Source organism: Pseudonaja textilis, unplaced genomic scaffold (assembly GCF_049901715.1).
Source record: "Pseudonaja textilis isolate UNSWEBS1 unplaced genomic scaffold, rPseTex1.2 PTEXSCF22, whole genome shotgun sequence".
Taxonomy (NCBI): domain Eukaryota; kingdom Metazoa; phylum Chordata; class Lepidosauria; order Squamata; family Elapidae; genus Pseudonaja; species Pseudonaja textilis.
In genome coordinates, this window is record NW_028262865.1 from 327,700 (window position 1) to 355,038 (window position 27,339).

Consider the following 27,339-nt stretch of genomic DNA (forward strand, 5'->3'; position numbering starts at 1 on the left):
ATGAAGAGAGTTGGTCCTAGAACACTGCCTTGGGGGACACCACTATTGACAGGTACAGAATTTGATAGGACACTCCCAATTTTGACCATTTGTTGTCTGTTTGACAGGAATGCTTCTATCCAGTTATGCAGGTGTCCAGAGATACCGTAAGATTTTATTTTTAGTAGTAGTTTGTCGTGTACCACTGAATCAAAGGCTTTACAGAAGTCTTTGTAGATTGCGTCTATTGTTTTGCCCTTCTCTATTGTTGCTGCTTCTCTTTTTCTTCCTTTTTTTTTGGTATCATATACTCCGAACTAAGTTTTATTTTTTTTTAAAAAAAAAGTCTGCATGTCCAAGTTTTGTAAGATCCAAAGGCTTCTAAATTAATATTATCATGAATAAAACTTCCTTGTGGGTTTACAACCTGTGACCTTTGTTCCCATCATAAACTCCACCTGCAGTTCAAAGGACGAGGAAAAACTCCGCAGAGCAGAAGCAAAGGAGACTGGCAGATCCACCCAATTCCCTCCAATCAGGTGAGACCCCAGAAGCATCAGGATCCCCCCCCACAAGTGGGCATTTCACAGGGCCGCAGGGTGAGCTCCTCCTGGGCCTGTTGTGGGAAGCGGGTCAGGGAGCAGCCGAGAAAAAGAGGCTGCCGATCTCTGGGAAAGGCCAACAGGTAGATGGGACAAGCGAAGATCCTGATGTTAGCAAAGTCAGTGCCGTTGGGGAGGGGGGCTGATGGAGGAGAATGAGTAGATGAGATCCTAACCTTGGGAAGTGGATCCTGAGATGTTTAGGATCCCTTGTCAGGAAAGGCAACTTCGGGGTTGGGGGGGATGGCTGAGAAAAGCAGGTGACTTAGCAACAAGTGTCGCACAGAAGCACCTGTGTTGTTGTTGTGGGGGATGTTCCAAGAAATTTTTTTGTGGGGGGGAATTGCTCCTTTTCTGAAGGCTGCTGCATTCTCTCCTGGCAGACAACTAAGGTGAGGCTGGGAATCGAGAGCAGGGAAGCAACAACTTCTTTTGACACACACACACACACACACACACCACTCCTTATCCTCCTCAATTCCATCTCCCCCGCCCACAATTGCAAAACCTGATCTTCCCGGAGGAAGTTTTGGTCTTGCTGTTTTAATTTTTTGGTGCCATTTCTTCTTTTCCTACCCTGTTTCTCATATAATAAGGCCGGGTCTTATTTTTTTTTTGAGCCCTGAAAAAACGGCTAGGCCGTCTTTTTGGGGGTGAGTTAATTCCTCCCCCTTGCATCTTCGGGCGGGCCGTGGCGGCTTCGATGTTGACCTTGGTGTTGGTGGGGCACTTCGTATCGGGGTCAACGCAGGCAGCACCCTATCCGGGTATGCAACAAAAGTACTTCCTAACGGCAAGCCCCCCCCTGCCATTTCCCCCCCCATTTTGCATGTTTTAATATAGGCCTTAATTTGGGGGGAGGGGCTTAATTTCATTTCATGCCTATAAAACATGCTGGGATTTCCTATTGGGGGAGGCCGTCTTGTTGGAGAAACAGGGTATTCCAATTAATTTATGTTTTATTAATTTATTAATTCCATTTTCTCTTTGACATTACATTATTTTTATTGCCAGCTTTTTGTGTCCTTCTTGTAATGTTTTTTTTCCCCCTGCTGTTTCTTTTTCTTGTTTCTTCTTGCTATATATATTATGGCTCATCCTTGCATGTATGCTTTAGCCGTATCCCAGACGTTTTGTAGTGACGTTTCTTCTTTTTCCTTTTTTTTTTTTGTAAAGTTTTATTAATTTTCAAAAAAAAAAAAACAGTACACGAACAAAACATGAGACATAAGAACATAAGACATCTTTTCCAACAACTACTTAACAAAACAAATAAGACATCTCATTTAAGTACAATATAATTCTAAATTATCACATTTCCACACATAACTTAATAAACATCTTATATATTCAACTTCATATCTTATTACTGTTTTCCACCTTCTTACTGTTTCTTCCTTTATTTCTATTCAGTTTTATTCATTCATATATTTCATCTTACTATATTTCATATTGTTACTATTTCATATGTTCTTATCCAATATTACTCCTCAATAAACAAATATAAACTAACAAACACATAACATAGAAAATATAAAACTTCTTTTTAGAAAGCGGCTTAACCCCGGCTTATAACTTTTGGTACAGACTTAAATTCATGCTCAGCTTATATACTATTTCATATCCTATTAAAGATTCTACATTTTACAGATATCTTCTCCCCTCTTCTCACTCTCTTAATTCTACTTTATTTATTTAATCTCAATTTAAATCATTTCACTTGTATTTTTTGTCCGCTCTTTTTCAATCATCCATTTATCTTTCTCTTGAACAGAATCTTGTCCCTATAATAACTGGTTGAAGTATGACACCTTTCTATTTTCCCCCCAAACTCAATGCTTAAAATTAAACATTATTTCTATTCTGATTCTGCTTAGTACATTCTAAATACCATTTAAAGAAAAAAAAAACAAACGTAATATTCTTATAAATATTAAAAATAGTATTCCCTAACAAATTAGTTAAATACACATCAATTACACAGTCCCTACAATATTTTATTGACACATATTTCAAATACAAATATAAAATGCAGTCTTGTGTACCTTTGCAGAATCTCTATTAAAACTTTATTTTACCCTTTGTCTCTGAAAAAAAGTTGCTTATAAACAAAACAAACAACATCTTGTTTAAAGTCCTTATAACTTCCCTTTGCTTTGTCTCTTCCTTCCTTATCAAATCTAGCCTTTTTACCCTCCCCTCTCTCAATCTCCCACTTTTTAATCTCCCCTCTCTGTTGCATTCCTCTTTTCCATTGCTTTCTATCATTATATCAATTTTTCACCTTTCTTTTTCCTTTCTTAATTGTTTTTTTAGAGCTTAAATTCTTGATTTCCTTCTCCTTTTTACCCTTTTTTGAAATCATATGTCCATTAAAGATGGCTTCTTCTTCATCGTCCCAGCCTCTTTCTTGTTGCATTTCCTGGTAAGCACAAATCGCCATTTCTAAAAAGCCAAAAATAGATCCAAAAGAGCCATCTTCCTCTTGTCTTAATTTTTCAAACTGCATTTTCAATTCTTCAAAAGACACCATTGTGAACAGAAAAGGATTTATTTTATTTTTTTTAAGCAGTCCAAATGTTTTCTTAGTCTTTCAAAAGATAGTTAAAGTCCCAAAGTCATTTGCTCTTCCTGGGGGAGAATTCAATTACAAAATTCCAAGACATTTTTTGGAAGTTTTATTACAGTTTAGTCTCTAATCTTATAAAACTCCAAGCAGTCTCCTTCAACAAACGTTAGTATAAATCATTTATCTCTCTTCCTTCCCCCTTAAAGCAAAAAGGTTTGAGTTTTAAAGAATCAATATTTGAAAATATAATTTCCCCTTGGCTTCAATTTTAAAAGTTAATACCTTCTTATTGCCAATACGGGTGTTTCGGGTTTCCATCTGCTGCCTCCGTGGGAAGGAAAGTGAGGAGAAAGAAAAAACTTTCCCTTTACTTTCCACCGCAGCTTAATGATCCTTTGGGAAACAATATATCACTTGAAAAGCCAAAGTTCCAGGGTATTCAGATGTTAATTGTTGTCCTGGTTCAGCCAAAAGCCTTTTCTGTTTTTTTTTCCCTCCTTCAGCACCCCTCCTGCGCAATCTTTTCCCAGATGCCAGCCTCTTCATGGCGGCCATAAGACCGTCGCTACATCGTCTTGAGAGAAGGAGGTTTAAACTGGGTGCGGGGGGGTCTGCGGCACCTCCATACCCCTCCCCAGATCCTCCCTATCTTCAGCTGTCTCTACAAGGCAGCCTTATCCTCCAAATCCATCTGGATAGGAGGCACTAAGATGGTGAGCACAGCGGGGATTGCAAAGAAACGCAAATCCCTGCTGTCACCGAGGCTTTTTTTTTTTTTAAAGTCAGTTTCTCTTTCCATTCTTTGCATAAACTCCTTGTCCTTTAGTCTAGCTTGGTTCAGTGTCCCTCTCAATTTCATCCTCCTTTGCCCCTTCCACCCGACTATGATTGGATCATGGTCTGCCCATATGTTCATTTCGATATCAACCTCTTTGGAGATCAGAATGACTCCTACCTTGTTGACCTTTCAGAAACCCACGAAGACTAGATTGTACGCCTGGGCCTGGGTCCTTGACTGTGTCAAGGGCCTCATTTCCTGTCTGTCTTAAATTCCAAAGCAGCCATTTTTCTAAGTGCCAAGTATATTTACCGTGTAATGTTTGAATCATTCTATTTGATGATGTACACTGTCCAGAGGCCCTTGACAAAATGGCGGCTATAGAAATCAATATGGAAAGTGATGGCCCAGGTATTGTTTTCCACCACCCATTTCCCTCTTCAACAGGCAACGAGTGGTAACCATGTCATACAATCTTCTCTTGTTCTCCTAGCTGATCCTTTTTTCTTTCTTTTTTAATAAAGTTTTATCTGGGTTTTCACACATCCAAAATACAAGGAAAACATCTTTTGTGAAAATAGCATGGTCCCGGGTTGAACTTCTTTATACAGACACAAGACTCAATTTCATGCTTCTTTTTATATTCTATTCCATATCGTCTGCTCTCATGTCTGGTGACATCCATCTCGTCTCTATTCTAGACCATGATTGATGTCCATCCGAATAGAACAATGGGCGAGAGCACCCAGTTGTAGTTGATTGGTTGGAAGGTGCTGGGGGCCGCTGCGTGAGGCAATCTACGTTATGATTGTTTGCTGATTGAGAAGGGGGGGTTTCTCTTTTCCCCACCTTTTTTCTTTTGTGTGCTCTGTATGCTGTTCTGGGGTTTACTTGATGATTTACCTCAGGATGCTCCTGTGAGGAAGAGAGAAAGAGAGTGAGGGAGAGAGAAAGAAAGAGAAAGGGAAAGAGAGAAAGAGTGTGTGGGAGAGAAAGAGAGAGAAAGAGAGAGAGAAAGAGAGAGAAAGGGACAGTGTGAGGGAGAGAAGGAGAGGAAGAGAGAAAGAGAGTGAGGGAGAGAAAGAGAGGAAGAGAGGAAGAGAGAGAGAAAGAGAGAAATGGACTGTGAGGGAGAGGAGAGGAAGAGAGAAAGAGAGTGAGGGAGAAAAAGAGAGGAAGAAAAAGAGAAAGAGAGAGAGAAAGGGAGAGAGAGAGAGGGAGAAAGGGACAGTGTGAGGGAGAGAAGGAGAGGTATGTTGTAACATGGCATCCAATGACCTCTGGCCTGCTAGATTGATGTTGCTGCTGCTGCTGAAGATGGTGCGGATGGTGCTTTCCTCATTTTGAAGGATATTGGTTCTTGTAATCCACAAAAAGTAGAGGATACGGCTATTAATTGTAATCCGAGGGAAAGACAAAAATATAAGTTGCAATGCAAGGATTATCAGGCTTTTAGTCCCATCATTCTTGTGGTTATTCTTCCGGTGCTTCCAACCCTAATCCCTTCTTATCATAAAAAATTGGTAAGCCGGCAAATTGTAATCCACATAGGTCCACCAAAACCCCAGAATTCAACCACCAATTGTTTCATATCCACAGGTAGAGTGGTCATAGAACAAAAATAAATAAGAGAAAAAGAAGTCTTTTGCTGTTCTCGGCTTCTATTTCACTATATTGGTTTAGTTTCCACTTGAGTTCCAAGAGCGGCACTTTTAAAAATAGAAGATCTCCGAGTTTTGCTCTGGGTCTCAGCTATTCAGCATAAACAAATGATAATGGGAAAGTTGTATATCTAGCAGTCAGTTCTTCAGTCTCTCGAGGTTATATTCCCTGCTTCCTTTTGTCACTTGCACCTCCTAACTTTCACTTCTGCCTGTAGGTGGTACTTGTTGCTGCTTCGCTCTTTTTCTTCCTTTTTTTTTGGTATCATATACTCTGAACTAAGTTTTATTTTTATTTTTAAAAAAGATCTGCATGTCCAAGTTTTGTAAGATCCAAAGGCTTCTAAATTAATCAATATTATAATGAATAAAAACTCGTTGAGTGTTTACAACCTGTGGCCTTTGTTCCCATCATAAACTCCACCCGCAGTTCAAAGGACGAGGAAAAACTCCGCAGAGCAGAAGCAAAGGAGACTGGCAGATCCACCCGATTCCCTCCAACCAGGTGAGACCCCAGAAGCATCAGGATTTCCCCCCCCGCAAGTGGGCATTTCACAGGGCCGCAGGGTGAGCTCCTCCTGGGCCTGTTGTGGGAAGCGGGTCAGGGAGCAGCCGAGAGCAAGAGGCTGCTGATCTCTGGGAAAGGCCAACAGGTAGATGGGACAAGCGGAGATCCTGATGTTAGCAAAATGCTGGTGGGGAGGGAGGCTAATGGAGGGGAATGAGTAGATGAGATCCTAACCTTGGGAAGTGGATCCTGAGATGTTTAGGATCCCTTGTTAGGAAAGGCAACTTCAGGGTTGGGGTGGTGGATGGGAAAAGCAGGTGATTTAGCAACAAGTGTCGCACAGAAGCACCTGTGTTGTTGTTGTGGGGAATGTTCCAAGAAATTTTTTTGTGGGGGGGAATTGCTCCTTTTCTGAAGGCTGCTGAATTCTCTCCTGGCAGACAACTAAGGTGAGGCCGGGAATTGAGAGCAGGGAAGCAACAACTTCTTTTGACACACACACACACACACACACACACTTCTGATCCTCCTCAATTCCATCTCCCCCGCCCACAATTCCAAAATCTGATCTTCCCGGAGGAAGTTTTGGTCTTGCTGTTTTAATTTTTTTGTGCTATTTCTTCCTTTCCTACCATGTTTCTCATATAATAAGGCCGGGTCTTATTTTTTTTTGAGCCCCGAAAAAACGGCCTGGCCGTCTTTTTGGGGGTGAGTTAATTCCTCCCCCTTGCATCTTCGGGCGGGCCGTCACAGCTTCGATGTTGACCTCGGTGTTGGTGGGACACTTCGTATCGGGGTCAACGCAGGCAGCACCCTATCCGGGTATGCAACAAAAGTACTTCCTAACGGCAAGCCCCCCCCCGCCATTTCCCCCCCCCATTTTGCATGTTTTAATATAGGCCTTAATTTGGGGGGAGGGGCTTAATTTCATTTCATGCCTATAAAACATGCTGGGACTTCCTATTGGGGGAGGCCGTCTTGTTGGAGAAACAGGGTATTCCAATTAATTTATGTTTTATTAATTTATTAATTCCATTTTCTCTTTGATATTACATTAATTTTTTTAAAACAAGTTTTATTGATTTTACAAACAAACAAACAAAACAAAACATCATTAAACATTAAAAACATAAAACCTCTTTCCATTGTAGATCCTTATAAGGCAGGTAACATATTGCTTTATATCACATACTTATAATTTATCCCATTTCCATATAAACATGTAAATTCCCTTTACCAAATTCCACATTGTTTCTCTTTAATCATTATTCAATCATATTTCCTTTCTGATTTATCTGCTATCCAGTCATCAACTTTATATTTTCCTCTGGCTTGTTTATAATTATTCTCATCTAGTCTTCCTCCAAGATTTTATTATTTAATTCTTAATTAAACACACACACATAAAACATAGACATAAAAACATAAAACTTTCTTCTAGAAAGTAACTTGGCCCCAGATTACCTCTTTTTGTATGGACTCAATTGAATTCACGCTCTTCTTATATACCATTAACCATCTTATTTACCATTCTATATCTATTATATAACTCCTCTCCACTTTTGCCTCATCTTAATTCTGTTTTATATATTTAATCTTGCTTTTTAAAAAATATTTTTATATCTTTTGTCCATTTCTCCATTTACATCTGTCTCATTTCCAATTTAAGAGAGAATAGTTTCCTGGAATCACTAATCGGAGTATGATGCCTTTCTATCATTCCCCTACGTTAAAATTTAAAATAACACCTAAATCCCAATCAGATTCTGCTTAGTACATTCTACTATTTCAAAAACCAATACTACAATAATAAATCCGTAACAATCAACACATTAATCCATTAAACTGTATATTCAAACTAATATTTTAAACATTCCCTTTAGTATTTTATTAAAACTTATTATCATTCATTATTAAACTTTTTAAAGTTATACCTTGATATTTTAGTCTTTTATTAGATCTTAAAAAGTTCTGATTATCTACTTATAATACAAATACCACTATTACAATACTCATGTGTACTTTGCAGAATCCCCCTTTTTTAAAAAAAAAATCCTATATATTACCCATTATCCCTGAAAAAATTCCTTTTCCTCCATCTTGTTTTATACCTTTGTAACTTTTTTCCCCCTTTCCCTTTCCTTCTTAGCCCGCCTAAACTTTTTACCCCCTCCTCTCCAAACCTCTGTCTTCTTAATTTCCCTTCTGCATTCCTCTTTCCTTTTGCTTTCTAGCATTCTGTTGTTTTTGCATCTTCTTTTTCTCTTTCATAAATATTTTTTTATTTCTTAAGTCCTTCCTTTTCGCTCCTCTCTTTCTCCTTTCTTTCTTAGTCATGCCATTTAGTTCATTAAAAATGGCTTCTTCTTCCTCGGCTTCTTGCAGCTGTTGTTTAATTTGCTGACACATGACAAGCGCCATATCTAGAAAACAAAGGGCTTCTCCCATAACATCTTTGCCTTCTTTCTTTATTTTTAAATATTGTTCTTTTAGTTCATCAAGAGATAGAGCCATTTTAAACTGTTTCTTCTTCTCTTTCTGTATCCTCTTCTTAAACCAATCAGTTATTTCCAAACTTAAAACAGTTCCCAAAAGTCCCAAAGTCCCACAGTCATCAAACAGTCCAGGCAGAGTACAAGCTTCTTCTTTTTACAATTTCTCTTCTAGGGGTGAAGTCAAATTAGGGAAAGAAGAAACGTCCAATCTGTGCTTTAAGTCTTTCTTATAATTAATTTCTATTCTCTTTATCTTCAAGGCATCTTAGAGTAAAAATTTGTTTTCCCAAGCCTCTTATAACAAAGGAGTTTAGGTTTTACCTTCTATCAAAAGGCTGGTTTCCCTTGTCCATTTGTTAAACATTTGTAATGTTTTTTTTCCCTGCTGTTTCTTTTTCTTCTTTCTTCTTGCTATATATATTATGGTTCATCCTTGCATGTATGCTTTAGCCGTATCCCAGACATTTTGTAGTGACGTTTCTCCGTTTTAATTTCCTTCTTTTTTTAAAGTCAGTTTCTCTTTCCATTCTTTGCATAAACTCCTTGTCTTTTAGTCTAGCTTGGTTCAGTGTCCCTCTCAATTTCATCCTCCTTTGCCCCTTCCACCTGACTATGATTGGATCGTGATCTGCCCATATTCTGGCTGTCTTAAATTCCAAAGCAGCCATTTTTCTAAGTGCCAAGTATATTTACCGTGTAATGTTTGAATCATTCTATTTGATGATGTACACTGTCCAGAGGCCCTTGACAAAATGGCGGCTATAGAAATCAATATGGAAAGTGATGGCCCAGGTATTGTTTTCCACCACCCATTTCCCTCTTCAACAGGCAACGAGTGGTAACCATGTCATACAATCTTCTCTTGTTCTCCTAGCTGATCCTTTTTTCTTTCTTTTTTAATAAAGTTTTATCTGGGTTTTCACACATCCAAAATACAAGGAAAACATCTTTTGTGAAAATAGCATGGTCCCGGGTTGAACTTCTTTATACAGACACAAGACTCAATTTCATGCTTCTTTTTATATTCTATTCCATATCGTCTGCTCTCATGTCTGGTGACATCCATCTCGTCTCTATTCTAGACCATGATTGATGTCCGTCCGAATAGAACAATGGGCGAGAGCACCCAGTTGTAGTTGATTGGTTGGAAGGTGCTGGGGGCCGCTGCGTGAGGCAATCTACGTTATGATTGGTTGCTAGTTGAGAAGGGCGGGGTGTTCTCTTTTCCCCGCCTTTTTTCTTTTGTGTGCTCTGTATGCTGTTCTGGGGTTTACCTGATGATTTACCTCAGGATGCTCCTGTGAGGAAGAGAGAAAGAGAGTGAGGGAGAGAGAAAGAGAAAGGGAAAGAGAGAAAGAGTGTGAGGGAGAGAAAGGGAGAGAGAGAGTGAGAGAGGGACAGCGTGATGGAGAGAAGGAGAGGAAGAGAGAAAAAGAGTGAGGAAGAGAGAAAGAGAGTGAGGGGGAGAGAGAGAAAGAGAAAGGGAAAGAGAGAAAGAGTGTGTGGGAGAGAAAGAGAGAGAAAGAGAGAGAGAAAGAGAGAGAGAAAGAGACAGTGTGAGGGAGAGAAGGAGAGGAAGAGAGAATGAGAGTGAGGGAGAGAAAGAGAGGAAGAGAGGGAGAAAGAGAAAGAGAGAGAAAGGGACAGTGAGGGAGAGAAGGAGAGGAAGAGAGAAAGAGAGTGGGAGAAAGAAAGGAAGAAAGAGAGAGAGAGAGAGAAAGAAAGTGACAGTGTGAGGGAGAGGAAGAGAGGAAGAGAGAAAGAGAGAGAGAAAGGGACTGTGAGGGAGAGGAGAGGAAGAGAGAAAGAGAGTGAGGGAGAAAAAGAGAGGAAGAAAAAGAGAAAGAGAGAGAGAAAGAGAGAGAAAGGGACAGTGAGGGAGAGATGGAGAGGAAGAGAGAAAGAGTGGGAGAAAGAAAGGGAGAAAGAGAGAGAGAGAGAGAAAGGGACAGTGTGAGGGAGAGAAGGAGAGGAAGAGAGAAAGAGAGTGAGGGAGGAAAAGAGAGGAAGAGAGAGAGAAAGAGAGAGAGAAAGGGACAGTGTGAGGGAGAGAAGGAGAAGAAGAGAGAAAGACAGTGAGGGAGTGAAAAAGAGGAAGAGAAAGGGAGAGAGACAGAGAGGAAGGGGAGAGAAAGAAAGAGGGTGTGAGAAAGAGAGTGTGAGGGAGAGAAGGAAAGACTGAGGGAGAGAGAGTAACAGAGAGAGAAAGAGAAAGAGAATGCGAGAGAGAAAGAGAAAGGGAGCAAAAAGAGAGAGAAAGGGACAGTGTGAGGGAGAGAAGGAGAGGAAGAGAGAAAGAGAGAGAGAAAGGGACAGCGTGAGGGAGAGAAGGAGAGGAAGAGAGAGAGAGAAAGGGAGAGAGAGAAAGGGACAGTGTGAGGGAGAGAAGGAGAGGTATGTTGTAACATGGCATCCAATGACCTCTGGCCTGCTGGATTGATGTTGCTGCTGCTGGCTCAGGGTGCTCTGGTGGCGATCACGGATCGAAACCATGCACAATTGCAGATTTCGGTCTGTTGCCAAGGAAGCCCAAACCGGAAGTCTGAACCCACTCTTATCTTCTGGAATCGGGTGTTGTCAGTCATCCCCAGTCCCCCCCCCACTTTCTGGAAACTTCTAAAGAAGCTGTGGCTATTAGAAGCAGGACATCATAATAATATGAGAGAAGGACAGAGTTGGAAGGGAGCTTGGAGGTCTTCTAGTCTGACCCTCTGGTCAAGCAGAAGGCCTTATACAGTTTTCAAACAAGTGGCTGTCTTTTGTTTAAAAACCTCCAGTGAGAAAGCACCTTCCTACCTACCTCCCTTCTTTCTTTCTTTCTTTCTTTCTTTCTTTCTTTCTTTCTTTCTTTCTTTCTTTTTCTTTCTTTCTTTCTTTCTTTCTTTCTTTCTTTCTTTCTTTCTTTCTTTCTTCTTTCTTTTCCTTCCTTCCTTCCTCCTCCTTCCTTCCTTCCTTCCTTGCTTCCTCCTTCCTTCCTTCCTTCCTTCCTTCCTTCCTTCCTTCCTTCCTTCCTTCCTTGCTTCCTTCCTTCCTTCCTTCCTTCCTTCCTTCCTTCCTTCCTTCCTTCCTTCCTTCCTTCCTTCTCTTCTCTTCTCTTCTCTCTCTCTTCTCTTCTCTGATGTTCCCTAGTTAGGTCCTGAAATGTCTCATGGAAACCATTCCTCCTCCCAGCTCAGAGACCACCCGCCAAGGACCCCCTCCTCTCAACCCTGCCCTTTCCAAAAAAGTCTCCTTTATCGGTGGGACGGATCATAATTCAGCGTTTTATCTCGAGGCCCAGGGTTTACTTTCCGCTTTCTTGCTTCTCTTCTCCCTCCCCCCCCGCAGGAAACACCATGAAGACCATCCAGATGGTCCAGGGCCTGTGTCTGATGGCCGTCTTCGCTGGACCGTTGCAGGTACGAAGGGAAGGAGCCGTGGGAGTTTCCGCCTCTTGAATGGGGAACTTCCCTCCTCAACCCCCCACCACTCTCTGCTTGACGCAAAACCCACTTCCTGTTCTTAAGATGGTGGCGGGGTCTATAAAAAAAAAACAGGAGAGGGTGAAGAACAAACATCTCCCAGGCGGGCCACGGTGAAGCCATCTGTAACCAGGTGGAAGCCAGGCGTGTGAAGAGGCCACGAAGGCCACAACATCACCCATCTTGAGGGGGGGGTCTCTTCTCCCTTCCTTCTTCTCCCCCTCCCCACCACAACCCCCCCCTTCAGGGATTCAGGCTCTTCCTCCAAAGTTATTTATGCAAAAATACATAGATGGACAAATCTGTAGTTAGCTACAGATGAGGGTTGGATGGATGGATAGATGGATAGATGGATAGACAGATAGATAGATAGATAGATAGATAGATAGATAATAGATATGGAGATAGATAGATAGATAATAGACAGAAAGACAGATAGACAGATAGGAAGAGAGGCAGACAGACAATCCGTCAGACAGACAGACAGACAGTCAGGAAGGCAGGCAGGTAGGCAGGCAGGGAGAGATGATGGATAGATAGATAGATAGATAGATAGATAGATAGATAGATAGATAGATAGATAGATAGATAGATAGATAGATAGATAGATAGAGAGGGAGTAGGCAGGTAGGCAGGAAGGATAGATAGATAGATCTATCTATCTTTAATGTATTTAATTTATAACAACACCCAGGAGGAGGGGTGGAAACAGGGTCACAGGAGACTGCAAATAACATATGCCAGAGTTGGCTTCATACAGGCAGTGTCAGTATGTCGCCTCTAATAAATCCTTTTGAAGTGTTTTGAAGATTGGATTGAGAATCATGATTTAATTAGGGAGATTGATGGAATCCTGACAACTTTAGTAAGTCTCCCCCTCATCCTGGCCTGGAATCCTGCATCCAGTTTTGGTCCCTGTGCTCCCAGAAAGAGGTGGAAGCTTTGGGAAAATGTGCCGAGAAGAGCAACTAAAGAGGATTAAAGGCCTGGGAGACTCAAACATACGAAGGATGGTTGCGGGATTTGGGCTTGGCCAGTCTAGAGAAAAGAAGGACTTGGGGAGACGTGAGGGGAAGATTCCCCAAAGGAGAGGCGGGGAGTGCTTAACCTATTCTCTAAAGCAGTGGTGGTCTTCAGCCGGTTTGCACCGGTTCACACGAACCGGTAGCAAGGATTTGGTGTGGGTGGCAAAACAGCGAGTAAATTCTGGCTGGCCATGCCCCTGACTCAGTCGTCCGTTCCCCACTAACTTGCCCTGCCTATCTGACACTCGCCCGCCCAGTAACTCCTTAAGTTTTTCCCCCTCCCGACAATCAGCTGTTCCTACGATCAGCTGTGCCGGGATTCCCCCCACTGTCCTACTGCTTCGCCCAGGAAGAAGGAAGGAAGGGAGCGAGGGAGGAGAGGACGATCAGCTTTTCCTATGATCAGCTGTGCCGGGATTCCCCCCACTGTCCTACTGCTTCGCCCAGGAAGAAGGAAGAAAGGAAGGAAGGGAGGGAGGGAGGGAGGAAGGAAGGCAGGAAGGAAAGAGAGAGGAGGAAGGATGGAAGGAAGGAAGGAAAGAAGGAGAGAAGAAAGAAAGGAAGGAAGAATAGGAGGAAGGAAGGAAGGGAGGAGAGGAGAGGAGGAAGGAAGAAAGGAAGGAAGGAAGGAAGGAGAGAAGGAAGGAAGGAAGGAAGGAAAGAAGGAAAGAGAGGGGGAAGGAAGGAAGGAGAGGAGGAGGAAGGAAGGAAAGAAAGAGAGGTGGAAGGAATGGAAGAAGGAGAGGAGGAGGGAGGGAGGAAGGAGAGGATGATCAGCTGTTCCTATGATCAGCTGTGCCAGGATTCCCTCGCTGTCTTACTGCTTCACCCAGGAGGAAGGAAGGAAGGAAGGAAGGAAGGAAGGAAGGAAGGAAGGAAAGAAAGAGGAGGAGGAAGGAAGGAAAGAAAGAGAGGTGGAAGGATTGGAGGAAGGAGAGGAGGAGGGAGGGAGGAAGGAGAGGATGATCAGCTGTTCCTATAATCAGCTATGCTGGATCCCCTCGCTGTCTTACTGATTCACCCAGGAGGAAGGAAGGAAGGAAGGAAGGAAGGAAAGAAGGAGGAGGAGGAAGGAAGGAGAGGAGGTGGAAGGAAGGAAAGAAAGAGAGGAGGAAGGAATGGAAGAAGGAGAGGACAAGGAAGGAAGGAAGGAGAGGATTATCAGCTGTTCCTATGATCAGCTGTGCCGGGATTCCCCTCGCTGTCTTACTGCTTCACCCAGGAGGAAGGAAGGAAGGAAGGAAGGAAGGAAGGAAGGAAGGAAGGAAGGAAATTGAAAAGGAAGGAAGGAAGGAAGGAAGGAAAGAAGAGGAGGAGGAAGGGAAGGAGAGGAGGTGGAAGGAAGGAAAGAAAGAGAGGAGGAAGGAATGGAAGAAGGAGAGGACAAGGAAGGAAGGAAGGAGAGGATGATCAGCTGTTCCTATGATCAGCTGTGCGGGATTCCTCGCTGTCTTACTTCTTCACCCAGGAGGAAGGAAGGAAGGAAGGAAGGAAGGAAGGAAGGAAATAAAATGAAGAGGCAGGAAGGAAGGAGAGAAGGAGGAAGGAAGGAGAGGACGATCAGCTGTTCCTATGATCAGCTGTGCCAGGATTCCCCTTCCTGTCTTACTGCTGCACCCATGAGGCCTGCCTGAGGCCCAGAAGCCCCCCAAAATGGCGGGGAGGGGTTTGCTCCAAAACCCAAAAAAGCCACGCCTACCCAGTCACATGGTCATGCCCCCTAGCCACGCCCCCCTAGCCACGCCGAGAGAACCAGTAGTAAAACCATTTTGAATCCCCCCACTGCTCCAAAGACCCACAGGGAAGTACCAGAAACAACGGATGTGAACAACACGAAGGAGAGAAGCAACATGCAATAATGGGGAACCTTCCTAACTGGGAGGACCGTGAACCAGGGGTACTGCTTGCCACCAGAAGTTGTGGGTGTTCCATCACTAAAGAGATTGGACAGCCAACCTCTTCAGGAAGAGGGGGGAGGAAGGGATAGGAGGAGGAGGAGGGGGAGGAGAAGGAAGAGGAGGGGAAGAGGAGGGGGAGGAGGAAGACAAAGGAGAAGGAAGAGGAAGAGGAAGAGGAGGGGAGGATGGGGTGGGCAGAATGGGGATGGGAGAAGGAAGAGGAAGAGGGGGGAGAAGGGGAGGAGGGGGAAGGGAGAAGGAAGTGGAAGAGGTAGAGGAGGGGAGGAGGGGAGAGGGGAGAGGGGAGAGGGGGAAGGAAGAGGAAGAAGTAAAGGAGGGAGGGGGGAGAAGGAAAGAAAAGGGGAAGAGGGTAAAGGGAGGAGGAGAAGGAAGAGGTAGAGGAGGGGAGGAGAGGGAGGAGAAGGAAAGAAAGGGGAAGAGTGTAAGGGGAGGAGGAGAGGAAGAGGTAGAGGAGGGAGGAGAGGAGGGGAGAAGGAAAGAAAGGGGGAAGAGTGTAAGGGGAGGAGGAGAGGAAGAGGTAGAGGAGGAGGAGGGGGAGGGGAGAAGGAAAGAAAAGGGGGAAGAAGGTGGGAGATGAGGAGGGAGGAGGAGGAGGAAGAGGTAGAGGAGGGGAGGAGGGGAGGGAGAAGGAAGGAAAAGGGGGAAGAGGGTGAGAGGAGGAGGAGGAGGAGGAAGAGGAAGAGATAGAGGAAGAGGAGGAGGAGGGGAGAAAGAAGGAGGGGAAGAAGATGCAAGTAGATAAATAGGTACCACTAAGAATGGGAAGGTAACGGCATTTCCTGATATCGAGAGCCCGGGTTTGAGATCTGAGTGCCACAAGAGGGACTGACCTCCCATCCTGACCTCGGCTCCTGCAAACTTAACAGTTCAAAAACATGAAAATGTGAATAGATGGGAAGGTAACGGTGCTCCCTGATGTCATGCTGGCCACATGACCCCAGAAACATCTTCGCACAGCGCTGGTTCTGTTCCGGACTAGCAGGCTCTTAGCCTGCAAATCTGATTGGCCCGCTGATAGCCGATCGTGATTGGTCGCCATAGACTGATGCGATTGGCCAGTAAACGGGCTGCCGCGATTGGCCCTGCCAAGAGCGGCAAACTCAAATCGCCTTCATTGGCTACCTAGCCGCAGCCAGCCCTATATAAGGGGCTGCTGCTCCTGGGGTTAGTTGCTCAGATCTGAAGTCACAAATAAAGAGCTTTAGATACTATCTGAGTCTTGCCTCCGTTCTTGAACTGTCCTCCCAGATATAACACTGGCGATGAGGATGGGATGCGGAGGCAACAGAAGCTATTGAATTGAACTAGCTGAAGGAGCACGTGGCTGACAGAGCACAACGATGGCGATATGGCCAGCAGCGCTATACCACCCGCACCATTCGATCCAGCTAGCGAAGATTGGGACATACATGGACAGATTTCAAATGTTCCTGGAATCCAACAACCTCAAAGATGCCACGCCCAGCAAGAAATGAGCCGTTTTTCTAACCCATTGTGGACCAGCCATTTTTAAGATGGCTAAAGTTTTAGCCAAGCCAGTTGAAGTTAAAACCATGGATTGGGACACCTTCGCTCCCATCCTGCGCAGCCATTACGCCCCAGCCGTGCCAACTCTCATTCGCAGACATGAGTTCTACCAGAGGGACCAACGTGAAGGTGAGAGCATTGGGGATTTTGTGGCAGACCTGAGGAACCTGGGTGGTTTGTGTGGCTTCGCCAACCTCAAAGAAGCCATGAGAGATCTCATCATCCTTGGCCTCAGAGACCCAACCGTCCAGAGCAAGATCATGGCCAAGGGAGACATCTCGCTTGCAGATGCCATAGCAGATGCCACAGCAGCCGAAGCCACTCGGCAGCACGAATGCGTCAAACCAGCGGGACCAACCGCCAACCCACCAACGATGCTGGGAAACCTTCAGGCAAGTACACATCGACCACCCATCGCGAAGATGTGGAGTCATCCTCCAACAGCGAGGAAGAAGAAGTCCACAGGCTCCGGTCAGAAAGTGAGCAACGGGACCAGCGGGGTCACAAATCCAACTACCAATGCGCCGGATGTGGGGAAACCATCCCCGATCCAAATGCAGATTCTTAGATGCTATATGCCATTTTTGCGAGAAACGGGGACACATCGCGAAGGTATGCAGACACAAGAGAAATTCCAGCCCCAGATGGAGAGGGAGAAGCCCAAAGAGAAATGATGGCAACGCCACCACGCAGAGGGATCGCCCTAGCAATCAGTGGAACCGGTACAGCAGACCCCGAAGGTTTAACGACACCCCCAGACGAGAGGAGGCTCATCAAACCATCACCATCGGCCACGCTTCATCACTTGATGCTAAAAAGATCCGAGTAAAGGTCACCATTGAAAACAAACCATGCACCATGGAAGTCGACTCTGGGTCATCACTATCCATGGTATCCTGGAGAACACTCAAGCAGCTAATCCCCAACATCCGACGCCAAGACCTCAGCAGTCAGAGACTCATACTGAAAGACTATCAAGGCAATCGGATTCCAGTCGCAGGTACCCACCATGTGCAGGTCTCGTTCAAGGGATATAAGGCAATTCTACCACTCACCATCGTAGACCGAGACCGGCCAAGTCTATTGGGTCTTCAGTGGTTCGCACCACTAGGAATTGGAGTGGCTGGCATCCATCATACTGAAGACAATGACTGGGAGGCGGCTCTCGTCCACGATTTCCAAGAAGTGTTCAACGAAAGCCTAGGCAAGTACAAGGGGTCCCCTATTTCATTTAATCTTCGCCCTGACATTGCACCCATTCGCCTAAAGCCAAGGTGTGTTAGAACCTATTGACCACGCCCAATGGGAGACACCAATTGTCACCCCTATAAAACCTGACGGGTTCATAAGAATCTGCGGTGACTACAAGGCCACCCTCAATCACGCGCTACAGCAGAGCGCCTACCCAGTGCCAGTTGTTCTGCATTCACTTGGGGGGGGCAAAATATTCGCAAAATTAGATCTGGCCCAAACTATAGTCACACATTGTGGTGCATTCAAATGCAACAGGCTCCAGTTTGATGTAAGCGTAGGCATATTTCAAAGCCTGATGGAGAGACTATTACAAGGGATAAAAGGGGTCATGCCCTATTTTGATGACGTATTAATAGCAGCACCCACAAAAAACCAATTAGAAAAATGCCTCAGAACAGTCCTACAGAGGTTCAAAGATGCTGGCCTCAAGGTTAAGAAGGAAAAGTGCCAGTTTTGCACAGAAAGGGTGGAGTTTCTTGGCTACCTCCTTGACAAGCAAGGAATCCACCCCACAGAAAAAAAAATTGGCAGCTATCAAAAACGCTCCAAGATCCAAAAACAAAACCAACCTCCAAGCCTTCCTGGGACTTATTAACTTTTATAACATCTTCCTACCCCAGAAGGCGACTGTTGCTGAGCCCCTCCATAGACTACTCGATAAAAGGGCATCCTGGATTTGGAGACATCGGGAGGAACACGACTTCCAGCAAGTAAAAGACCTCCTTACCTCAAAGGCAGTACTAATTCAGTATAACGAGACACTACCTTTGACTGTCACATGTGACACCTCACCATTTGAGGTAGGGGCCATCCTGAGCCACGTCCTACCAAACGGCTCAGAAGCACCAACTGCATTTTTTTCATGAACTCTATCAAAAACAGAAAGAAACTATAGCCATTTAGATAAGGAAGCCCTTGCTATTGTCTCTGCAATTAAAAGATTTCATGAATATGTTTATGGGAGAACATTTTCTATTATAACGGATCATAAGCCACTACTTGGGATCCTGGCGGGCGACAAACCTACCCCACACATTCTCTCCCCCAGAATGATGCGATGGTCAGAATTTCTTGCTGCCTACGACTATCAATTAAAGTATCACCCGGGGAAATCTATTCCCCACGCAGATGCCTTGAGCCGCTCACCGCTACCCGAGCCACAGGAAGACCCAGCTCCCACACTCCCGGTACTGCAAATAGAGCCAATGCCATTGCCTCCACTAATGGCCCTAGACATCACTTTTGAAACCAAAAGAGACTCTTGTTTGGCACGAGTTCTTGGCTGGGTGGAGAGGGGATGGCCAGATTACGACACTAAGGAAATATTTAAGCCGTTTAAAAACAGACAAATGGAACTTTTTTCACAAAAGGGGTGCGTTTTGTGGGGAGACCGAGTTGTTGTACCAACTAAGTTACAAAAAAGGGTCTTGCAAATGCTACACGATGGACACCCGGGCATCGTGCGTATGAAAGCGCTGGCAAGAAGTTACGCCTGGTGGCCAGGTATAGATAAACAAATCGAAACCTGAGTTGCCTCTTGTAACAAATGCCAGGAAAACCACTCAGCTCCACCTAAAGCCCCACCAACAGAATGGGAAACACCCAGGGGTCCTTGGTCTCACATTCATATTGATTTTGTGGGACCTACAAGAGGCCACACCTTCTTAATAACCATAGATGCCTACTCAAACTGGCTTGAGGTCAATAAAATGAAAGCAACCACTACTGAGGCGGTCATTAAAAAACTGAACAGACTCTTCACCACACACGGGTTACCAGATGTCCTGGTCTCTGACAATGGGCCCCAATTTACTGCCTTAGCCTTTGAGCAGTATTTAGAGGAATGGGGCATCCAACACGCACTCACATCGCTGGCTCATCCTGCGGCGAATGGCCGGGCTGAACGAATGGTTCAGTTTACAAAGAAAACCCTGCAGAAAATGGATCAAGGCAACATCCACGACAAAGTCACTAGAATGCTGCTCCTGCAACACATCACACCAAACAGCACGACCAACAAGAGCCCAGCTGAACTCCTGATGGCCAGGAAACTCAGATCGCCTCTAGATCGTTTGCACCCTGCCTACACCCGGAAAAGCCCCTGGGTTCCAGCAGCAAGCACCATGTTTTCAAAGTAGGAGACCTTGTTTTCACAAAAAACTTTTCTGGGGATCCCCTTTGGATTCCTGCCCAAGTTACGGGCCCCCGCTCCTACCGTTTACTCACCACTGATGGCAGACCATGGCAACACCATATTGACCAACTGCGCTCCAGACTAACCACATCCTCCAACCCTGACCCTAATTTTGACACTGGGGGGGAGGGGAAGCAGTGAACTCAGAATTAGAACCGACACCTGTTTATTCCGAGCTAACACCGAGATCACCGCACCATGGTTGGCAACACTCACCAGCTGCAGCTGAGACCGGACAGTCAAACGCTTCGCCAAGAAGCAGCAACCAGGCAGGTTCAGTGAGCCCCGGGAGCCATGGCAGTAACAGTGAGGCTGAGGACTCTATCACCCTGGGGGCACCAGAGGAGCACCCTAACCATGGCACCGGTTCACCGTTTCTGTTTGATCCGGCAAGCAGTCCATCTGAACCCGGGTTTGAACAGAGTCAAGCAGAACTGCGTAAGTCAGGCAGACAGGTGCAAAGACCTGCCTACCTGCGAGACTATATTACTCCACCCCTTAAATGGAACCGAGAGGGGAGGGGTGTTCCAGACTAGCAGGCTCGTAGCCTGCAAATCTGATTGGCCCGCTGATAGCCGATCGTGATTGGTCACCATAGACTGATGCAATTGGCCAGTAAACGGGCTGCCGCGATTGGCCCTGCCAAGAGCGGCAAACTCAAATTGCCTTCATTGGCTGCCTAGCTGCAGCCAGCCCTATATAAGGGGCTGCTGCGGCTGGGGTTAGTTGCTCAGATCTGAAGTCACAAATAAAGAGCTTTAGATACTATCTGAGTCGCCTCCGTTCTTGAACCGTCCTCCCAGATATAACAGGTTCAACGGTTTCAAAATAGAGACGAGCCCCATTCCCGAGAGAATCACACATGACTAGTGGAGTAAAATCCGCAGGGACCCCTTTAACTTTCTCTTCCCCCATGTGCTCCTTTGGGGGGGCTCAAACAGAGGACTGGGTTCAGGTTGGCTTCCTTGACCGTCGGACTCTTTCCTTTCCGTCGTGTTGCTTTCTCAACCTTCTCTTTCGCCGGGTAGGTGTGGTGTCTTGTTGAGATCCCCCTCACCATGTTCAGCAACTCCGTGGATGACCAGTACATAGGCTGCAGCCCCGACAATCTGCTCAAGCTGGGAAAGCTTCCTGTGGAGGAAAAGTATCCCAAAACTTGGGAAAAGGCAAAGCGCCACTGGGACAGCCTCGGCCAATCCGTCGGCAGCTTCAATCCGATCTACGGCACCGCGATCGTGGCCTACACCATCGGAGATGAGCTGTATCGCAAGTTCAACAACGCCACCCGAGAAGCTGGGAAATCCCAAGACTCTTATGACCACTATGCCTTCAGGGACTTTTACTTCCTCCTTACCAAAGCTCTCCAGGCCAAATCCAAGGGGAGCTGCTACCAGGTCTTCCGCGGGATAGGAGGCATCCATTTCACCGTCTCCAACAATGCGATCGTCCGCTTCGGACAGTTTGCGTCCTCCTCCTTGAACAAGACGGTGGCCCAAAATTTCAGCGAGGACACCTTTTTCTCCATCCTTACGTGTCACGGAGTGCGCATTGATGACTTCTCGTATAAACCAAACGAAGAGGAAGTTCTCATCCCACCCTACGAGAAGTTCATCGTGACCGGCTACAGTCAGACTGAAAAGGGGGTCCACATCACACTGGAGTCCTCGGGCGTTTTCAGCCATTGGAACTGTGGAGTCCTGAATGGTAAGAGGCCGGGAGAAGGGAGGAAAACATGGGGTTCAAGGGTCCCCAGGGAACTTCCCGGCCATATCTGGGGGGGCTGCAGCACCAAAATCAGTTCCAGGTAGACCGAATGTCTAGAGCAGGGGTGCCAAACTCGAGGTCTGTGGGCTGGATAATAAAGGACCGGCTCATGGAGCCTCTGCTAGCAAAAATGGGGCACGGGAGGGCTTTGCTCCCTCCTGCAACTGATTTTGGCCCCCAGGGTGCTCCAGGAGGCTGTCCAGGCCTGAAATGGGGCCTTCAGAACGCTCCAGGAGACCTTCCAAGCTCAAAATGGGGCCTTCAGAACGCTCCAGGAGACCTTCCAAGCTCAAAATGGGGCCTTCAGAACGCTCCAGGAGACCTTCCAAGCTCAAAATGGGGCCTTCGGAGTGCTCCAGGACCAAGGTCACCTGTCATGCCCCTGTTGGAGTTTGACTCTGAGGGGGAGATGGAGGAGCTGACAGGGAGTGGGAGGTGTGGCTCCAGTGGCTGTGGAGGAAACTGGGGAAGGGCACAATCTGGCTGGGCATTCAGAGGAAGACTCAGGGCCCTCCCCTCTTCAGCCTAGGGAATGCAGGGAGGAATGGAGAAGGGATTAATTGTGGCTTACAGGAGAGGAAAGGACCCTGATCCCCTTTCACTAGTTGCCGCCGGGAGAACAGGAAATAAGTGGGGCAGCAGTTCAGAGGTTCCTTCCTCCTCAGCACCGAGAATTGTGGGGGGAGGAGAGAGAGAGAGAGAAAGAGAAAGAGGGAGAAAGAGAGGAGGAGGGGAAGAGAGAGAAGGAGGGAGGGAAAGAGACAGAAAAAGAGGGAGAAAGGGAGAAAGAGGGGGAGGGAAAGCGAGGTGGAGGGAGGGAAGAGAGAGAGAGAGAAAGAGGGAGAAAGAGAGAAAGAGGGAAAGGAAAGAGAGGGAGAGAAAGAGAGAAAAAGGGAGAAAGAGAGAAGGGAAGAGAAAGAGAAAGAGGGAGAAAGAGCGGGAGAGGGAAAGAGAGAGACAGACAAGTCACAGGGAGAGAAGGAGGGAAAGAGAGATGAGAGAGGGGGGGAGAAAGAGAAGGGAAGGGAAAGTAAAAAGAGGGAGAAAGAGATGGGGAAGAGAGGGGGGAGGGAAAGAGAGAGGGAGGGAGGGCAAGAGAGAGAGAAAGAGGGAGAAAGGGAGAAAGAGAGAAGGGAAGGGAAAGAGAAAGAGGGAGAAAGAGTGGGAGAGGGAAAGAGAGAGAGAGAGAAGTCACAGAGAGGGAGGGAAAGAGAGCGATAAGAGACAGAGAGAAATAGGGAAGAAAGAGAGGGGCAGGGAAAGAGAGAGAGAAAGAAAGAGGGAGAAAGGGAGAGAGACAAGACAGAGAGATGAGAGATCTGTGTTTTGTTTTGTGTGGGAAACGGGTCCAAATGACTCGGAGTATTTAAGGTTGTAGAAACAGGCAGCCAAACTAAGTGCCTGAAGGACCCCATCCCGTCAGTGGGAGTCCCAGCGCTTCAGCGAGCAGCACGCTGGATTTGTATTAGTGGGTCCATGGGATTGAAAATGTTGAGTTTGGTAGTCCCTGAGGTCCAAACGGATTGGGGATCTCTGCTCCGTGAGACCATCCAGCCAAAAAACGGGGCCTCCAAACGCTGCCAGTGGCCGTCCTTGACTCAGAAGCAGGGAGTGGTCTTCTACTCGTTGGAAACCTAGCGAACCCTCTAATGAAAATGGATTTGTCTGCCCGGATCTGAATGCTTGATTGAAAGAACAGGATATGGTTGAAACGGGGGAAAACCGGGCTACATACGATGAGAACCAAAGACAAGATCGACAGCATTGAGTTCCTGCTGAACGTAACAGTGAATGCACACAAGCAATTTAAATCTCACCAGCGATACTCTGTGGGGGGGATGTGAGCTTGTCCTGGGATAGCCATGTGCCACAGATTAAAGATGGCTTCTTCTTCCATCTCCAAATGCTAAAGGAAATGGAGCCTGACTTCCCAGCGTGCGCTTGTTTTGAGAGTGGAGGCTGATGGGTAATGGAGTGGGGTCAGCTTCCAAGAATATACTGGGTATATATTTATCAATCCAGCCACTAGATGGGGCTGGAGTGCAACAACAGTATATAAAAATTATATTCTGGGCCACGATAAAGCACGTAGCACTTATAACCATGTAGTTCTCATCGTCCTTATCCCGGTTTTCCCCAGTTTCACCATATCCTGTTCTTTCAATAAAGCATTCAGATCTACGCACACGGTTTGTTTTATTGGAGAGTTCGGTGGCATGGGCAGAGCCGTTTGTGTGGACACGCAAGGCCCAGTCAAACGTCCCTGCCTTGTGCATGCACATGTCTCCCAGCTGATTTTGAGGCTGTTTTCACCCTTCCGGAGGCTCGAAGGAAACTTCTGGAACAGGCTTTCTAGAGATACCAGAAGTGCTGAAGCAGGCCCGTTTTTCAGCCTCCCGAGGCTTCAGAGGCTTCCCTCTGTAGCAGAAAATCTTGCTTCCAAATCAGGACACAAGACCACGAAAGGTTGGAGAATACAAGTTTTATTTGTGCACAAGGTTCAGAGCATTAGCACGGCAAATTCTGAACCCCCAGCTCTTCCTGAGGCGTGACTTTTATACCCATCATGACCTCAGACCAGGCCGGGGCGTTACTTTTATTAATTTTTACCGAAAAAGGAGAATAGCATATATATGCGTACAGAGGAAATATAAAGGAATTGAAAAGTGCATCTTGTTTACTCAGTTATCTTACACCATCAGTTATTTTTACATGCCCACCCTCGTTTCTGGGAATATAGCTAGTTCCTTAGTTCAGCAACTTTGTGGTTTTGCACAATATTTTTATAAGGGGCAAAGCTAGAATCAGGGGACTTCTGCTAAATGTATACGTCCTTTATTTGTAACTTTCCAGAGTGCTTCATCTCGAGCCTCCGGGAGGGCAAAAACTACCTCAAATGGGGGTAGATTTTGCTCACCGAAACGTCACCAAGATACTCTTAATCTTACACGGGAAAAGACCCGAACACACCTAGACATACATACATACATACATACATACATACATACTTGTTTTCTGAGGTTCTCGTGGGTATTTGTATGTGGATCTTTGGTTATTCGGGTTTTCTCCTGCATAAGATTCGGAGTATCTACGCAACGTTTTGATGAAGTCTCATTCATCATCTTCAAGCTTGTGTCTTCGGCTCTTGTGCTTCTCAGAGTGATGTGAGATTGCAGCTGCTTCTTCCTTTTAACTGCTAGTGGGGGTGGGACTTGATTTGGTGGGGGCTTGGCTGTGTTCTGATTGGGTGGGTGGGGTTCTCATTGGTAGGGGGTTTGGCTGTGTTCTGATTGGTTGCGGGGTTGGCCGTGTTCTGATTGGCTGGAGGTGTGTTCTGTTCAGGTGGGGGCTTGGTTGTGCTCAGATTAGTCTTAGTTGCCAGGGGACTTGAGCTGGTGAGCTGTGATCCTGCTGTTTGGCTTCGCGTTCGTGCCGCATCTAATGGTGGGTGTCAGAAAAATATCCACCATCCTAAGAAACCCTAAAGACAAAATCGAGTTAAAGACCAAGGAGTATACGAAATCCCTTGCACCGAACAGAAGAATAAGTGCACGCATTGAAGAACATAAGAACTCAATCAAAAAAGAAGAACCAGCCTCTTCCCTGGTCCAACACCTCAAAGCCACAGGACATGAGATTGACTTTGAAAATACCAGAACTATCGCCAAAACCGAACACTTCAACAACAGAATAGTCAGAGAAGCCATAGAGATAGAAAAACGCCCACACAGCATGAATAAACGAGATGACACTTCCCGCCTACCAGCCGTTTGGAAACCCGACCTCACGAACAGACGAGTACCTAACATGAAAAACGACACCAGACCCACACTCACGAGGGCCCCAAGGATGCTACCACCACACTTCCACGTAGAAAGCAGACTCACACCCACACAGAAGATGAGACACGACCACGGACCAGAAGCCGCACTGCAGCTGCATCACTACCCACTTCAAACCCCTCCGAGCCATACATGAAGCGAACTGACACCCACCATGAAGATGTGGCACAACCAACATGGCCACCCCTAATAAATCTATTGTATTTTTTTTAAATGTGAGAGATGTGGTGACTGGAATGGGGGTGGATTTGTTGGACCCCCGACACGATAGATCCATCGATCGATCGATCAAATAGAAATGAATCGATCTTTCACTCGCTGCCACGTTAACCACTCTGCCTCCCTCCCACCCCCATTCTTGTCTCTGCAGCTGCGAGGGTCTTCACTGCTACGGGGATGCCCTTCCTTCTGTGTGGTCTCCTTCTGACCTGGACCACCCTTCTGATAATTGGGCAATCGAGAAAGAGAGAGAGCCTCCCTAGGAAGGAGGCTGGGTGTGACATGCAAATTACCATTGCGAGAAAGTGGTTTGTTTTCTCCACCAACAGGACAAAGTGAGAATTTCAGGCAACATACATACACACACACACACAGTGGCATTTATTCGGGGAAGGATGCAGAGAGCAAACAGGGTTCTATTCAGTAGCGGATGATTGTATCAGAAATCAACACATCAAGCAATAAAGGTCTTTTTTAAAAAAAAATAAATTTTATTAGTTTTTAAAGAAAACAAAAACAAACAAAACATAAAAACCATCCAACTTTCTTCCCTAAGTGTACAGTATGTCGGTTGGTTTACAAATTTTTTGTGCATCCATTTCATAGTCTCAATTACAGTTACATTGCATAATAACTCATATTATCAATCAAAAATTGAATACTCTGGTATCATTATTAATCAATCATTTGACTATAATTTTGTTCATTCATGGTTTGCAAGATAACTATAATTTACTTATTTTATAACAATTCATATAATCCTCCCAAATCTATCCTAAAAACATTAAAAAATTGTTTATCCTCTTGTTCTCTAATTTCAAATATCAACCTACTCATTTCAGCACATTCCAATATTTTCTTAATGGTTTCCTCTTGCGATGGTATTTTCTCAATTTTCCAATTTTTAGCAAATACAGTCCTAGCTGCTGTTAATACATTTACAATGAAATATTTCAAGTCTTTACTGTATGTATCAGGTAAAATTCCCAATAAAAATATCTCTGGTTTCAAATCTATATGGTTTTTGTCAGGTAGACCAAGAAGGATGTCAGACACAATTGCTAGGAAAATCGAGCAAGTTTTTACTGAAATACTTCTCTGAAGCAAAGTAGTGTGACTCTTTCAGCAGGCACAATAAGGAGATGTTTGAACATATCCAAAACAGCTTCTAAAGAAGCCTCAAAATCATTTGGAGTGATAAGATCAAAATTATTTTATGGTCACACCCATATAAACACCATATTTGGAGAGTGACAAAGGCTGTGAAGAGAAGTGCATCATCCTTGAAGTATGCAGGTGGAGCTCTGCTGTTTGGGGGTGTGTGGGTGAGCTGTAGGGAATTAAATCAACATTGAAGGCAACATACATTCAGCAGTGAAGGTTCTGGAGTGTCCGTCACAGTCTCCTGTGCATCATTGAGTGGGGGATTTTAAACATGCAGGCCATTCCAAGGAATACACAGGACATGGAGGCTTTTTGTCAAGAAGAAGGGAAGCTTTATTATGTAAAAAAAAGGCTTTAGTCACAATTATCATGAAAGAC

General features: G+C 45.4%; 1 protein-coding gene across 2 annotated transcripts in view; it reads left to right on the plus strand.

Moving 5' to 3' along the window:
• The first annotated feature begins 460 nt into the window (after positions 1–460).
• Positions 461–27,339, plus strand: part of LOC113454327 (erythroblast NAD(P)(+)--arginine ADP-ribosyltransferase-like) — a 30,699-nt gene continuing 3,820 nt past the window's right edge. The window contains exons 1-4 of one of the 2 annotated variants that reach the window (XM_087918927.1): positions 461–518; positions 11,920–11,990; positions 21,001–21,676; positions 25,949–26,132. In XM_087918927.1, coding sequence (XP_087775053.1) covers positions 11,928–11,990; positions 21,001–21,676; positions 25,949–26,132 — 923 coding nt within the window. In that variant the 5' untranslated portion in view covers positions 461–518; positions 11,920–11,927. Of the gene's footprint in view, positions 519–5,975; positions 6,095–11,919; positions 11,991–21,000; positions 21,677–25,948; positions 26,133–27,339 lie in introns of those variants that run through there. The other variant, XM_087918926.1, reaches the window with a different exon arrangement.